At 34.8% G+C, this 17528-nt stretch overlaps 1 protein-coding gene across 1 annotated transcript in view; it reads right to left on the reverse strand.

Moving 5' to 3' along the window:
* The window catches only part of SLC9C2 (solute carrier family 9 member C2 (putative)), a 105281-nt gene that overhangs the window by 51967 nt on the left and 35786 nt on the right, over nt 1-17528 (reverse strand). The window contains exons 13-15 of the mRNA XM_074308373.1: nt 16742-16837; nt 4155-4252; nt 1579-1698 (exon numbers count right to left, since the gene is read on the reverse strand). Of these exons, the coding sequence (XP_074164474.1) occupies nt 1579-1698; nt 4155-4252; nt 16742-16837 (314 nt within the window). The remainder of the gene's footprint in view (nt 1-1578; nt 1699-4154; nt 4253-16741; nt 16838-17528) is intronic.

Below are 17528 nucleotides of genomic sequence, written 5' to 3' on the forward strand. Positions count from 1 at the left end.
GTGCATTGTATAGTACAAAGGATGCTCCAAAAGTCTTAGTGTTTAAAGGCCCGTGGGCCAGATGCGGCCTGCTGAGGATGATTATGTGGCCCACCAGGTTATGACAAATGGGCTGAGGGGCGGAGACAGAATGTGAGTTTTTGTTTTTACTATAGTCCGGCCCTCCAACAGTCTGAGGGACAGTGAACTGGCCCCCTATTTAAAAAGTTTGAGGACCACTGTAAAGTCTTAACTTAAAATTGCACTAAGATTTTGGGGTTACTTTATTTTTTTTAAAGAAAACATTGCCTTTCATCACTCTTAATTAGAAAAAAAGAATATAAAATTCTATTCAGACAATTCTTTTTTGAGGGGAGAAATCTAGACACAACTTCAAGATTTATTTAATAAAAAATCCTGAACTATAAAGATATGGCTCATTTCCTAGGACTGTTTTTCTCTGACAATATATGCCCCTTAAAACTTTTTTTTTAAAGAAAAATATTACCAAATTTTATGAACATTATTTTAATTCCTATTTTAAAATTACTATCAAAGATATCCTTAAAACCCTTTTATTTTCCTGTTTATAAATGCAAAAACATTCCTAATATTCTGTTATAGAAATGTTTCACATTTTCTTTACTGAGATCTTGTAACTTTGCAGAATCTTAATACTAAAGGTCATCAAACTATGTTGCATTTTCACAACCATAAACACCTTTTAAAATACCTGTCAATCTCTAAGGTTCTTGGGGCAGGGATTATGTCTTGTGTAAACTTTATATCTCCCAACTTAGAACAGTTTTATGCCTACAGTAAGATGCTCAATTATTATTATAATGCTTGTTCTCTAAGTAAAATGAAATTAATATGAAAAACTGTAAGTCCGTGGAGCTGGATCCCTATTCCAAGTCATTTAGAAAGGGCACCTTTAGCAGCTCAGTGTGATGAAGTTCTATATAACACTTGGGAATCAAAGCTTAAAATATCTAGATATGAATTTCATTTTTTCTCCCTTTTTCTACCTACTTTCTGATGGTAATATTATTGATGACCAATGAAGTGATCAAGGCCAAAAGATATGAGGATAGGCCAAAGCAAGATGGGAGGATGAGCAAGGGCCTGTGTGGGCTTGAGAGGGCTGAGAGGGCGGGCTCTCCCTCTCTCTCTCTCTCTCTCTCTCTCTCTCTCTCTCTCTCTCTCTCTCTCTCTCAATATATATATATATATATATATATATATATATATATATATATATATATATATATGTGTGTGTGTGTGTGTGTGTGTGTGTGTGTGTATTTATATATATCATCTCCCCATAAATAAAAATTGGTTCAAAGGAAGATGATTTATTATTTCAGGTTTATCAGTTATTATCTATAATCTGTAAAGTAAGTTCTAATGGGAATACCATGATAAAGGGATATACAAAGTCAAGCATAATCTGCCTTCAAGGAGCTTAGCTTAAAGTAAAGATGGTCTGTATATAAATAAGTATAATATAAAAGTTGATAGAGTGTGAGTTTTTTTCTGAACATCTAGAAAAGTTCACATATATCAAATATCTTCTCTGAAAAAGCACAAAGTACTTACCCAGATGGGAGAAAATATAGCTTGTCTTTATGAAATGTCAAAAAAATTAACAATTTTTTAAGTTTCATAAGCCAGCTTCTAGTCTTTACGTAAGTTGAGACATCATAAATACTCATGAATCTAAAAGAAAAAAAATAAGTGTGTTATGATAAATAGTATGTATTTGAGTAAAGTAGGTTCTGATGGGGGTACCCATCAGATGAAGATAAAAGGGGAGGAGTTATAACAGAAGGTTGAGCCCTAGGACTAAAAAGGTTTAACAAAAGCATAATAGTCAGAGGCCTTTGGATGTCATTGTTATCAACAATAGCAGATGCTTCTCTCCAGGCTATCCAATGAATATCAATAACTTTAAGCTCTTATGGACATCATAAAAGAGAAAAAGAATGCAAAGCTCACAAACTAGACATTCTAGCAGATCCTTGGAGTGGAATCCAATTAAGCCATTCTTTGGCCTTGAAGCTCTGGAGCACCACCTTTTGAATAGTAATTATTTCCTATGAGAAAAGGGGGGGGGAGAATTCTATACAATAAAACTTTTTGGATCTACCCTTGAAAGTAAAGTTGGCATTTAACAGACTATGTGATTGTAAAGACAAGAAACAGAATGACGTGAAAGTCCAAACTAAGAATTTGCATTTAGCAAAAATGGGGTCCCAAGACAAAAAAGACTGCCAGAAGACAATGTCAACAGAGTACAGTAATTCTCTGAGTAAGAGCAGTTGTTGCATATTTGGAAGGAAAGTTGAGGCAACACAAGTTTAGTAAGAGTGAAGCAGAAAAGAAGTGGAAAGCTTTCAGAAATTTAGTGTAAACAGCACTTCATTTGCTCATCTGGGTCAGAACACTTGCAAACATAAAGAATGGCTTGATGAAAATGATGGTGAAATTCAGAAACTGCTCTTTGAAAAATGAGAACTCCACAAGGTTCACCAGCAGGATAGTTCATCCATCTCTAAGAAGAAAGCAATTAACTTCATTAAAAGTAAAATACAAATGAAGCTTGGAGAGATGCAGGATTACCATTGACTCAGTAAGAATGCAGAAGAAATTCAGTTTTATCCCGTTAGTAACAATCCAAAGCATTTTTATAATGCTCTGAAGGTTATTTACGGACCAAAGATCTATGATGCATCTCAATTAGTCAGTGCTGCCACATTGGTTAGTGAGAGGAACATGATCCTGGAACTGAGCTGAACACTTCCATAGTGTTTCCAGCAGACCATTATCAATCAATACTGAAGTCACTGACTGTTTACTTCCAAGTTGAAGCTAATTCTTCTCTGGACTATATTTCCAACTGAAAAAGAAGTTTTGAATGCCATCAAGACTCCTCTCCTATGACAAAACACCTTGTGCTGACTCTGTTTCAGCTGTAAATGCTGACATTTACAAGGTGGGGATCTATTATTCATACAAAAATTTACTGAAATTTTCCTAATTCTATGTCAAGAGAAAGTCATCCCTGAGGATTTCAAGGATTCTTCCATTGTCCATCTCTATAAGGTAAAGAAAATAGATTGTCTTGTGACCGTTACAAGGAGGTCTCTCTCTTAGTCACTGCTGGCAAGATTCTTGCCAAAGTCCTCCTTAAGAAGCCACTCCTTCACTGGAAGAGTGTCATCTACCTGAGGACCAATGTGGCTTCAGAAAGAGTCAAAGCAGCATCTATATAATGTTTACTGCCCAGGAGCATCTCCAGGAGAAATAAATGCCAAAAGCAAAACAGAGATCTGTACACAGCGTTTTCAGGCCTGATGAAGGCCTTTGATATTATTGGTCCTGGAAGTTTATGGAAAATTATGTCAAAATTTAGTTGCCCAAAGAAGTTTATCACTATTGTATGTCAGTTCCATGACAGCAAGCTCACACAGATTCTGAATAATGGATGATACCCTCCCAGTTTCCCAGTAATAATGGAGGGAAGCAATGATGTGTATTTGCTCCCATGCTTTTTAGCATGATGCTTTCAGCCAGGTTGTCAAAACATCTTTAGTGAAGAAGAACATGGCATCAAGGTCAGGTGATTATAAAATTTTCAACCTGTTCTGTTTTTCTGATCCAGATTGGTTTCTCCCTCCTGCCGTATGTAGCAGAAGCCCTTCCTTTGTTAATTAGATTCATTTGTTTCATCTCCAGCATGATTTCCCCAAAATACAGTCAAGCATGAACTCTAGAGGAAAACCCTCTCACAACTGTTGCATCCACCTTTATCCCAGTAAGTCTGAGGTTGTCTGCTGATCATACTTCTCCAGGGAAAAGCATGGCCCCATAAATGCATTTGTAAAAGTTCTCTCCGCAATAAATCCTCTGGTAGAAAGTTAGAGAAAATCTCTAGCTAACAGCTTTCCCATACCGAGGCCATAGGGAACAACTCCTCAAAATGATTTCTCTAATACTAAAGATGCTCTGATATCCATGTAAATGACTTACCTTATTCATGACAGTCATCTGCTTTTCAATACACAAAGTATGTTCCTTACTAAAACCCAAGTCAGTATTGTATTATTATATTCCATTTTATGGAGACATACAGTTGATTAAGGATTAAAACATTATATAAATGGAAGACTTACTTTCCTTGGATGGTCCCATAACTTTTGGATGCTCCAATTAATATACGGGCTGCAGATTCTGAGAGGCTTCCTTCTTTATATTGTGTTTCAAAGCTACTCTAAACATCAATTTAAATAACACTAATTACTAACAAAACAAAGAGGATGAATTTCATATGCTTGCAGTCTTAACCCAATAAAAGAATGTTATGAGGTACTAAACTAAGAAGTACCCCTCATCATCTAAATAAAATGTAAGCCCTTTGTGATCAGAGATAGTTTTATTTTTATCTTTGTATCTCTGGAACATATCATAATGCTTAGCACATAACCAGCATGCCATGAGTCAACACATGTTTTTTTTAATTGAGTGAGAAATAAATCAAGGAACTAGAAATGTTGCATAGTTTTGTGAATCTTTCTTTATTTAGCTATTGAATGTAGAGATGGATACTATATAAGGGAATAATCCAGGCATAAATAGGACAGCCCTTGTAGCTAAACTCCAGATTATCCTAAGCAAGGTTTTTTTTTCCTTACTCATTATTTCCTATATCCTCTTTCTCCCCCCTCCCTCTTCTTCCCTCCTTTTCCCTCCCCTCTCTCCCTTCTTCCCCCTCTCTCCCTACTCTCTTCCCTCCCTCCCTCCCTTCCTTCCTTCCTTCCTTTCTTTCTTCCTTCCTTCCTTCCTTCTTTTCCTTCCTTCCTTCCTTCTTTTCCTTCCTTCCCTCCCTCCCTCCCTTCCTTCCTTCCTTCCTTTCTTTCTTCCTTCCTTCCTTCCTTCTTTTCCTTCCTTCCTTCCTTCTTTTCCTTCCTTCCTTCCCTCCCTCCTTCCTTCCCTTCTTCCTTCCTCCATCCCTCTACACTCTCTCCTCTCCTCTCCTCTCCTCTCCTCTCCTCTCCTCTCCTCTCCTCTCCTCTCCTCTCCTCTCCTCTCCTCTCCTCTCCTCTCCTCTCCTCTCCTCTCCTCTCTCTCTCTCTTTTCCCCTTTCTCCCATCCTAATAGCTTCTAGGAGATATTGTTGCCCAAAAGACAGTTAGGAATGTGATCGTCCCATTAGTTTAACTTAATAATTGGGATTTATTTTTTATAATTACTATATAGATTTTTTTTAAAATAGATGGTCAGAGAGATTTTAAAAAAAAGATTGAAGATTAAAAAATTAAAAGATAGCACTATTTCCAAAGTTCAATTTGTTTCCATTCTTGATGTCAAACTAAACTCAAGGTTGTCCTGATCCTAGCCCTCCTGCCTTATTAGTAGTGAAAGGTGCACACTCACCCATTACTGATTAAATCCAGCTGTCCTCTTGGGTAAAGTCTGACCTCTTTACCTCTCAATCTACCTTTTAGGTCTAGGCTAGACTCCCTCTTTGCATTTCACTGTGGCTGTTATATTGACATCTTGAGAATTCCTCATTCTTACTCCTATGTTCAGAGTAGATAAACTTTCTCTCCCCATTTTAAAATTGGCAAATCCAATTTCACCTATCACAAATAGCTAGCTATCTACAATCCTAATTCATACTTTTACAATTAAAAATACCTAAAGAATATGATAATAAAACATTTCAATAAAACTTTCAATAAAGGCGAAACTAGACTGAGAGACTTGAGCCAGTATTGCCCACTTCAGTGAACCTTAATAATATTTAGAAATAACCTTGCTAGAATCGGTGTTACTGTTATTACTTTAGGATTCTACAACTTCATTATTTCCCCATTATCTTTAAAAATAAAAAAACTAATCCAACAGAAATTACTAGACACCAACAGAAAGCCCTGAAAACCACAAAACCAAATTAGAAGGCACCAGGTTGAAGTTACTGTGAAGTAAAGTAAGGCATCAATATGTAAACACAGTCAAAACTTTCACCAGAATAATGGAGGAATTTATGTTCAGTGCTAGATTAGCTTTGTGCAAGGCCACAATAAAGATATTCTAATAAATAGAAACAACAGAAATAGGACATCTAGGGCAATGAGGAACATTTGGAGAGGACGTATCAGGAAGAAGGACTACAAGGATCAAAAGGATGAAAAAAGAAATGGATGTGCCTTACTAATAATGAAGAAGTTAGTGTTTCTGGGCTAGATTTTAGCTTTGTTTTTCATTACAAGTTAAAGTCTCATCACTTCTCTCTGGAGCTATTTAGGCCAATAAAATACTGAAATAAATTCAAGTTCTTTCTGTAACACTCTCCATCCTGTTGCCATGACAAAGAGAAGGTTGAGGAGCAAAAGTAACATCTAAAAGCAGTCAATAAAAAAATCCTCTCATCCTTTTAGTAGTCATGGTAGCCAGAGAAGGATTGCCTCCTTTGTGACTCTTGTAAGTCCTTTGAAGATGCAGGAAAAAAATCAATGTGAGATGATAACTCTAAGGGATATGCTTCTATTGGTCATGCTATCAAGGCATCTTGGGAGGTAATCAAGATAACAAGTCAGACCTGTTTGACAAGCCTCTGGATCACAATCCCTGTAGCAAAAATGAGGATAGAAGAAAGAATCTAGAATATATTTTTATTTGTCTTGCAAAATTCGGTAAGTCTGAATGCAATCAAGAAGCTCAGGGTGTTGAGACTAAGGTCTAGTGTAGAAGGTGCTAGTGTAGGTAGGGAGAAGCAATAGCACTATATGGTAAAATGACCTGGATGGGCTAGCCATTGGATGACTGGATGGGAAGTGGCATATTATTACTAAATTAGTGATAGATAAAAAATGCCTGTTACCTAGACCAGGATGTGGAACTAAATGGGCATTCCATTTAATTAGCCCTTTGTATTAGTACACATATGTTAGACAGTCACTAGAAATGAACAAAGAACTAGACTCACACTTGAAAAAAGAGAAAAGATGGTCACAATAACAATGGTCAGCATTTATATAGTACTTATAAATTTTCAAAGATATAACTCTTATCTCCTTGGTCCATAAAATAGTCCTGTGAGGTAGGTAATAAAGTACTATTATTACCCCTATTTTACAGATGGAAAAACTGAGGCAAACTGAGGTTAACTGACTTGTCCAGGGAGTAAGGTTTTCCTGTGCTGTATCACTATAGCACTTAGCTGACGTTTGAGAGTGAATTCCTCTAGAAAACTGGTCACTTTTAACAATCCCAAGCTACTCCATAAAATAATAAAATCATCACTTAAAATCAACACTGACTGCACTGGTAAAAGTGGGTGAACCATGGAACACCACAATCTCCAAAGAATCTAAATTACAAGTGAGCCTAAGGGTGATGTTGAAAGAGGCATGGGAGATGCAAGTTAAACATCCATAATGACTTGTGCATATGAATTAATGTAAAAAAGCTATGACATCCAGGAAATGTACCATTGAACAGTTAGGTAAGCTAGTCATCTACTAAGAGATCATGGTACTGAAATAATAGGATGGTGATAGGTGATACAGTGAATGAAACATTGGGCATGGATTCAGAAACACCTGAGGTCAAATTTGGCCCAATTAAATTTACTCCCTTCTTGCTGTATGTCTCTGGGTAAGTCACTTAACCTCAGTTTCGTTATCTGTAAAATGGGGATGATAATAATAAAAACACCTCCCTCCCAGGTTGTGAGGATAAAATTCGATAATATCTGGTAAGTGGCTTGTAAACCTAAAAGTGCTATAGAAATGCTTACTATTATTAAGAACCTGCAGGAAGGTTTCCACTATACTCTGGAGATAAATCATCTATAGAGTATTTAATGGACAAAATGGGCAAGAATCCCACAATATGTGAAGACCACAGATGGGTTGTGATCTACACTGGTGGAAAGACTATCCACATCAGTAAGGTCACATAATTTTTGAAGACTTCTAATAATAATATCGCCTTCAAAAACTAATCAATTTGGGGATTTGACTTCTGAGACCCAAGATGGTGGAGTAAGCAGTGAATCGCCACCCCTCTGAGCCTCAGCACACACCAGTCATCACCACTAAGACCCACAATCAGCCCCAGGTAAACTGCCAGACTCCTACAGCCTCCAGCAGTACCAACTGCTCCCTACCCCAACACCAGTCAGGAGGGTCCCCTGTGGGTCTCACAAATATGAATAGGGTGGAGGGAAATAAATACAGGTAGTAATCATACCTGTGAATGTGAATGGGATGAAGTCTCCCATAAAACAGAATTGGATAGCACAATGAATCAAAAACCAGAATCCTACAATATGATGATTACAGGATGTTTACAGAGACACACACACATAGTAAAGGTAAAAGGCTGGAGCAGAATCTATAACACTTCAGCTGACTTAAAAAAAAAAAAAAGTTTTTGATATAAGACAAAGTGAAAGCAAAAATAGACCTAATTAAAGAGATAAGGAAATGCTATCTTGCCAAAAAAGGTACCTTAGACAATGAAGCAGTATCAATACTAAACATATATATTCAACAAGTGGTATATAACATCCAAATTCTTAAAGGAGAAATTAAGTGGGTTACAGTAAGAAATAAACAGTAAAACTATACTCTCAAAACTTGATAAATCCAAACAAAAAATAACAAGAAAGAAATTAAGGGGGGTGGGGTTAAATAGAATATTAGACACTATTAGCAAGTTAGGAAGATCAAGAAATAATTTACCTGTCAGATTTATGGGAAAGGGAAAAGTTCACAATGAACAAGAAATAGCATTACTAAATGTAAACTAGACAATTTTGATTATATTCAATTAAAAAGGTTTTGTATAATCAAAACCAATTCAATCAAGAGTAGAAGGAAAGTAGAAAGGTGGGAAACAATCTTTACAAGTATTTTTGATAAATACCTAATTTCTCAAATATACAGAGAATTAAGTCAAATTTATAAAAATGCAAGCTATTTCTCGATTAATAAATGGTCAAGAAATATAAACAGGTAATATTCAGATAAAAAATCAAAACTAACAATAGGCATATGAAGATAGTCTAAATAACTTTTGATTAGATTTAAAAAAGCAAATTAAAACTGAGGTACCACTTCACACTTATCCAATTGCCCAATGTGACAAAAAAGGAAAATGATAAGTGTTGAAGGAAATGTGGGAAAGCTTGGACACTAATGCATTATTGGTGGATTTGTGAACTGATCCAACCATTCTGGAGAGTAATTTGAAACCAACCAAACTCTACAATTCTTTGACCTGTCTACTATTAGATCTGTATACCAAAGAGATCACTTAAAAAGGAGAAAGGACCAAGTGTGCAAAAATATCTATAGTAGCCCTTTTCATGGTCGCAAAATATTGAAAATTGTTGGAATGCCTATCAATTGTGAAATGGCTGAACAAGCTGTGGTATGTGAATGTAATGAAATACTTTTGTGCAAAAAGAAAGGATGAATAGTCAGATTTCAGAAAAATCTAGAAAGCCTTATAGAATCTAGAAAGCCTTCACTTTGCAATGTGAAATGAGCAGAACCAGAAAAATATTGTACACGGTCTCAACAAGATTGTATGATGATCAACTATGACTAATTTAGTTCATCTTAGCAACACAATGATTCAAAACAAGTACAGAGTTACAGATGCAAAAATGAAAATAATCCTTTGAAAATTAGAATTGGACAAGGGGAAGCCAGTGATGTTATGAGAAATCAAGAAATGGCAAAATAGATTATAAAGAATGAGAAAATAGAACAGAATATGAAACATAAGAAAAATGACAACTCTAGACATCAGATCAAGAAGAGCAAATATAAGAATAATTGGATTGTCAGAAAATTGTGACCAAAAAAAGAGAGCTTTGATGCAATAATGGAAGAAAGTAATCCAAGAAAATTGTCCTGGAATGATAGAACATAAGGGGAAAGGAAAAAGGAAAAAAAAAAAAAATCTATCGATCGCCACCTCAAAGAGATACTTTTTAGAAAACACATAGGAATATTATTGCCAAATTTCGAAACCCCAAGCAAACAGAGAAAATTTTGCAAGAAACACATAAATAAATAAAAAGAATTCAAATATGCTGAAGCTATAATTGGAATTGTACAAGATTTATCAGCAACTAAAATAAAAGACCACAGGTCCTGGAATCATATTTACTGACAATCAAAAGAACTAGACCTACAGCCAAAAATACATACCCAGAAAAATTACCTATAATTTTGAATGAGAAAAAATGGATATTCAATGAACTTGCAGATTTTCAGGACTTTCTATCCATCAAATCTAAATTTAACATATAAAAGCCAATATAAACAATCAGTTTTAAGGAACTCAACATGGACAAATTGTTTAAACATGGACAAAATGTTTATGTTTTCTTTTACATAGGAAACATATACTATATGTTTGAGATTCACATCAACAATAGGATAGCTCAAAAGAAAGATTGGCAGAGTTAAGGTAAAAATAGTATTCATGTTATACAAATAAGAGGAAGAATAAACATAGAGGCTTTATGGGGGGGGGGAAGAATTCCTCGTAGTTCTAAAAACCTACTCACATCAGAAATGGGTTAAATAGGCAACCCTACACATATACCATGAATGGTATAACACCCTTCAAAATCAATAAAGAAAGAAAGGTGGAGGGATAGGCAGATAGGGAAGAAAAGAGTAAGGGAAGAAGACAAGGTGTAATGCTGGATAAATTGAGGAAAGATGGAGATTAGAGAATTTTTAATATTTTGTTTCAGAGGGAGAGATTGTCTGGGGTCAAAACAGGATCCATGTCGATCCCAGCAGACTGAATGGGACTCGAGTCTCAAAGCATTCAGCAATGAGGGAAGAATTCCAGGACTCGAGTGATCAGAAGAGACAAAGGCAGAGGGGTGAGGATATAGCACTGGTGAACAGACCATAAATTTGTATCTGACAGGTTGGGGGTGAGGACCATAAATTCTTGATAACTTAGGAAGACATAGGAGCCAGGATGTCAGAAATAGAAGATCTTCCCCTTATCTGAAATTAAACATTTACAGTTTATGGACCCTAGAGTAACCAGCCCTAAGTTATATCAGTCCTAATGGTCAGGAAGGAAAGGGAATTGCAACCAGAGGGACTGAAGCAGAACAATTCAGGGAAATTGAGGCAGAACTACCAAGGAAACTAAGGTAGAGCAAGTCAGGAAACTGGCATAACAAAGGGAGGGATCTTTGGGTGGGAGCAAGGCAAGTTAAAGAGTAGAATTAAAGCAAAGAATCAGCAGGAATAGAAAAGATAATGTGTGTGCATGATACTATCACTCTTTATGCCTATTAAAAAACTGGCCTTATCAATAACCAAACTAATGAAAAACAGATTATTATCTCCATAGATGCAGAAAAAACATTTGGTAATATCCAACATCCATTCCTGTTTAAAAAGAAAAGAAAACCACTAGAGACTATAGGAAAAAGTGGATTTTTCCTTAAAATGATCAGTATTATCTCTTAAAAACCATCATCAAGCATCATATCTGATGGGGACAAACTGGAACTATTCCCAATAAAATCAAGGGTAAAACAAGGTTGCCCACGATCATCTTTACTATTCTATCCTGTATTAGAAATGATAGCTTTGTGTGTATATATGTGTGTATGTGTAGCTACATAGTATGCATAAATATCTTTTCTTAACTATAGCTTTCTTGGGGATAGGGAAAATGCAACAGGGAAAAAAAGAATAAAGTAAATAATGTATGCAGCAGAGAACCAAAGAACCATTTACAAGGAAGTTAAGAAAAAAATGGACATTCATTAATATAATTTCTTCTATTTGATCTGGTAATTTGTTGATTTATATTTTGAATCCTTCCTGACATTCTATTGGGCACATGACAATGTTCTCTTTTGTTTTGCTTTATTTTGTCTTGTATTAATTTTCTTTTTTTCTTTTCTGTTTTGTCAAATAATTTTTTAAATCACCTGGTTTAGGAAAAAAATGAAATAAAATTAGGTAAAAAAAATTTTTTTAACTAACCAATTTGATTTTGTTCATTTTTATAATGGAATCAAGGGGTGATTTTATTCTGGGACAATATGATAATTCTCCATGTAGAAAAGCATTGAAATCTATGAATTAATTATAAAATATAAATGATTAACAATATCCAACAGAAAAAGATAGAATGGTTAATTTCATTTAATATAATTGTAGTATAAAATACTTGGATGGAAGAAAGTGAAGAAGAATTAAGAAGTTTCATGATAAGGGTAAAAGAGGTTTGAAGTTTAACATAAGAAAAACTGAGATGTTGGTAAATGGTTCCATTACTTTCTGACTAATAGAAGGAGAAGAAATGGAACCAATATCAGATTTTATATTTTAGGGGTCAAGGATCACTGCAGATGATGACTGTATCCATCAAAATAAAAGATGCTTACTCCTAGAAGAAAGCTCTGTATGGCAAATCTGGACAGCATGCTAAAAAATACAGACATTTCATAGTTCCAGATAGTCAAAGCTATGATTTTTCCTATAGCAAAGGCAAACTGCAAAAGTTAGACTATAAGGAAAACTAATTGCCATAGAATTGACCCTTGCAAATTATGGTAGTAAAGACTTTTCAGAGTCCTTTGGACAGTAAGGAAGTCAAATCAGTCAATAATTCAAGATGTTCATTGGAAAGACAGATATTGAAATTGAAACTTAAATACTTTGGCCACATAATGAGAAGATGGGGCTCCTTGGGAAAAAAATCTTGATGTTGGGAAATTTTGAAGGCAAAAGAAGAAGGAGATAGAAGAGAATGATCTGGATAATGTTGTGGGAACAATAAACTGGAATTTAGACAGACTTCAAAAAATAGTGGAGGATAGAAGGATCTGGCATACTATGGTCCATGGAGTCACAAATAGTAGGACATATCTGAGCAACTGAACAACAACAAAATATTTGGAAGACCACTAATTGTAAAATATCATTTTATTTTATTTATTCGATACTTCACATTGCCAGTCTCTCCTAATTCCCAGGGCATCAGAGTCTCTCTGGCCACTGACCTTTGCAGTGTTGTCTAATTCTACCCAATTTGCCTCCTCTGAAATCTTCAGAGACCTCTGGCTACAATTGCTTGAATTGTAGCTTAATAACTGATAGCGAGCTCAAGAACGCCATGTGCAAACTTATAGCCTTTAATATACTTGCTCACATATTGCCCTGACTTGTTAACTCCCTAGTGAACACAAGGTCTGGAAACCCATGTGTTCACTATCAAGCTCCTTACCTCTCTCTCAGCTATCCATCCATTCGTTTTGGCTACCCCAGGATAAAGAGATTGACCTCCTACTAGCAGTGGGCTTAAAAAGGGTCTGTGAGGTCACTCACACAGCCAATCAGAGAGGGAGCTGTCACCCATTAAGAAGCTATCTCAATACCACTACACACCTGTCAGATTGGCTAAGATGACAGAAAAAAATAATGATGAATGTTGGATGGGATGTGGGAAAACTGGGACACTGATGCATTGTTGGTGGAGTTGTGAAATAATCCAACCATTCTGGAGAGCAATCTGGAATTATGCCCAAAAAGTTATCAAAATGTGCATACCCTCTGACCCAGCAGTGCTACTACTGGGCTTATATCCCAAAGAAATACTAAAGAAGGGAAAGGGACCTGTATGTGCCAAAATGTTTGTGGCAGCTCTTTTTGTAGTGGCTAGAAACTGGAAAATGAATGGATGCCCATCAATTGGAGAGAAATAGATTAGATAAATTGTAGTATATAAATGTTATGGAATATTATTGCTCTGTAAGAAATGACCAGCAGGATGAATATAGAGAGGCTTGGAGAGACTTACATCAACTGATGCTGAGTGAAATGAGCAGAACCAGGAGATCATTATACACTTCAACAATGATACTGTATGAGAATGTATTCTGATGGAAGTGGATATCTTCGACAAAGAGAAGATCTAATTCAGATCCAATTGATAAGTGATGGACAGAACCAGCTACATCCAGAAAAGGAACACTGGGAAATGAGTGTAAACTATTTTTTTTGTTTTTCTTCCCAGGTTATTTTTACCTTCTGAATCCAATTCTTCCTGTGCAACAAGAAATTTGGTTCTGCACACATATATTGTTTCTAGGATATACTATAACATATCTAACATATATAAGACTGCCTGCCACCCCGGGGAAGAGGTGGAGGGAAGGAAGGGAAAAATTGGAACAGAAGTGAGTGTAAGGGATAATGTTGTAAAAAATTACTCATGCAATGTACTGTCAAAAAAAAAGTTTTATTATAAAATTTTAAAAAATTTAAAAAAAAAGAAGCTATCTCAACATGACAAGAGTCCCGCCCATGGGGCAGTCCCTAGCCACAGAAACTTACTTCCAGACCACTCAAACTTCCTGTTGCACTGTGCCAGCCCATTTAAAGAACTCTTACAACCAGTCAAGATACAAACAGAAACTATGTAAACACAATTAAAAATGGTTTATGTGGAAATAAATGTAGATCTAATTAATTGAAGAAATAGTAATTGCTTATAAATAGTCCTAGTCAATATAATAAAAATGACAATTCTATCTAAATTAATTTACTTATTCAGTGCTACTCCAATTAAACTACCAAAGGTTGACTTTATAAAAGTAGAAAAAATGATAAAAAAAAAAAGCATCAAGGGAATAAATGGAGGGAAAAGTGGGAAGGAATGAGGCCTAGCATTACACTACAAAACTGTAAGTGTCAAAACAATTTGGTGCTAAGTAAGAAATAAAGAAGTTGGTTAATGAAATACATTAAGTATACAATAGACAGAAGCAAATGAGCATATAACTTTGTGTTTGATAAACTTAAAGATTCCAGATATTGGGGCAAGAACTGGTTATTCAAAAAAACCTGTTGGAACAACTGGAATATAGTCTGGTAGAAACTAGGTATAAACAAGTATAAACACCATATATCAAAAAATTCCAAATGAGAAGATGACACACAAAAAAGACATCCTAATTAAATTAGCGAAGCATATAAGAAATTACCTGTCAGATCTATGACTAGGGGAAGAATTCATGACCAAATAACAAGATAGAGAGGTATAATATATAGGAGGTATAATATTTATAGGAGATAAAATGAACAATATTGATTACGTGAAATTTTTAAACAGGTTTTGCAGAGTTAAAGCAATGCAACTAAAATTCTTAGAAAACAAGCAGGAAAAGGGAGAGGAAATCTTTTTAAAGCAAATTTCTCTGATAAAACTCTCATTTCCAAGATATTTAGGGAACAAAGTCAACTTTGTCAGAATAAGAGCCATTTGATAATTGACCAGATGATATAAGGCACAACTAAGTGGCATAGTGGATTGAGAGCTAGAACTGGAGTCAAAAAAGCTAAGCTCAAATCTAGCCTCAGACACTAGCTGTGTGATTGTGAGCAAAACCCTGTTTTCCTTAGTTCCTTATCTGTAAAATGAGCTAAAGGAGAAAATGATTAACCACTCCAATATTTCTGCCAAGAGTCTCCAAATGGGGTCACAAAGTATCAGACATGATCTAACAGCAATAATCTCAATAGCAACAGCAACAACAAAAGATATAAAATAAGGAAAGGATATGAAAAAAGGAAATGGCCAAACCAGGCCATCTTTTACAAGAAAATTCCAAATGGGGCCATGAAAAGTCAAATATGACTTAAATTACTGAACAAAAATAACAAAAGATATGAATTGGTAGTTTTCAGAAAAAGAAATCAAGTTGCCAATAACTACATAAAAAAGAAAAAAAAGAAAAAAAAACAAAAAACAAAAACAAAACATCAGATTGACTAAGTTAACTAAAAGGGAAAATGACAAATATTAGATTGGCTGTGAGAAAACAGGTACTTTACTTAATGAGCTGTCAGTGAAGCTATTAATTGATCCAGCCATTCTGGAAAGCAATTTGGAACTATACCCAAAATGTTATTAAATTCTGCATACCCTTTGACCTTTGATAACATGTCTAAGACTAAACCTCAAGTATATCAAAGCTATGAGGAAAAGATCCATGTATACAAAAATATTTATAGTAGCATCTTTGTGGTGGCAGTGCATTGGTAATTGATGGGATGCCCATTAACTAAGGAATGGCTGAGCAATTATGATATGTGAATTTTATCTAATACTATTATGTTTTAAGAAATGATGAAAGGAATGGTTTCAGAAAAACCTGAAAAGACTTGTATGAATTGATGCAAAATGAAGTAAGCCACACCAAGACAATCTCTATAATAACAAAATTAAAAAGGCAATCATCTTTGAAAGTTTTAGGTACTCTGAGGAACACAATAACCAGCCCAATTCCAAAAAGAATCTAATTGAAATATGCTATCTCAAGACAGAGACCTGATGGACTTAAACAATAGTTATTTTTCAATATGGTTTATGTGGAAATTTGTTTTGCATAACTGTACATATTTGTTTTGGCTTTATTTTTCTTACCTTCTCAATGGGCGGGGAAAGACAAGGGAAGAGTAAGAAAATTTAAAACTGAAAATAAAATAAAAATTGAACTTTAAAAATATAATTACTTAGAATTTTTAATAAGCCTTATATTCTATAGCTATTATAGGCTTAAAATTAATTCTGAAAGCAAAACCAAATATTTGGTATTCAAAGACACTTTGGATCACTTGAAAATGCTAAATAACAAAAAACCTTTAAAGGAAGAAAATCAATCAATCTGGTTATTATGGGCAATCCTTACCATCTGTATTATGGTTACATGCAATCTGGCCTCTTCCATTAAAACTTCATCTGTTGGAGGTAGGTCAAGATTTTCTAAAGGAAAATCATCTAATACCTATGTTTAAAAGTAAACATACTTTTATGTAAAAACAAAAGATACCCATAAAGACATGTATGCACAAATCTAAAATATGCTATATAAAAATGAGAAAATTGGCAAATCATTTGTGCTCAACAAAAAGCAAAAGATACAAAGTGTTAAAATTGAGCATCCACTTCAAATGCAAAGTATTACCCAGAACAGGAAATCTTCTTTTCAGTGATTGTAATGAAGAAGATACTCTCCAGGGAGGCTTGTGGAAAATCAGAGGCTCGACAGATATTTCTACAAATAACTATCTTTTCTTTCATCTCCACAGAAAACTATAATTTTCTCTTGGAACCTCAATGAAACTAATACAATATAACCATAAAAACCAAAATTTACATAGAATTTTAAGCTTTGCTTACTTTGTTATATACATTATATTGTGAAATAGTTGTTATTATTAACCACGTATTAAAGATGAAGAAGCTAGTAAGAATGAATGTGAGGCAAAATTCAAATACAGATTTTCATGATTCCAAGTCTAGCATACACCATTTTCCCCCTGGACATTAAACACTACCATTCATCAAATTTTGACTTTCCTCTAACACTGTCTTGCCACTGAAGATTTGACCTATTGGTACTTTTCAGGCAAGCCTTTTTCCTCAAAGACCAATTTCACTTAATCCATTTTGCTCAAATAGCAAAATTACTAATT

The sequence above is a fragment of the Sminthopsis crassicaudata genome, chromosome 4 (genome assembly GCF_048593235.1).
Source record: "Sminthopsis crassicaudata isolate SCR6 chromosome 4, ASM4859323v1, whole genome shotgun sequence".
Lineage (NCBI taxonomy): Eukaryota > Metazoa > Chordata > Mammalia > Dasyuromorphia > Dasyuridae > Sminthopsis > Sminthopsis crassicaudata.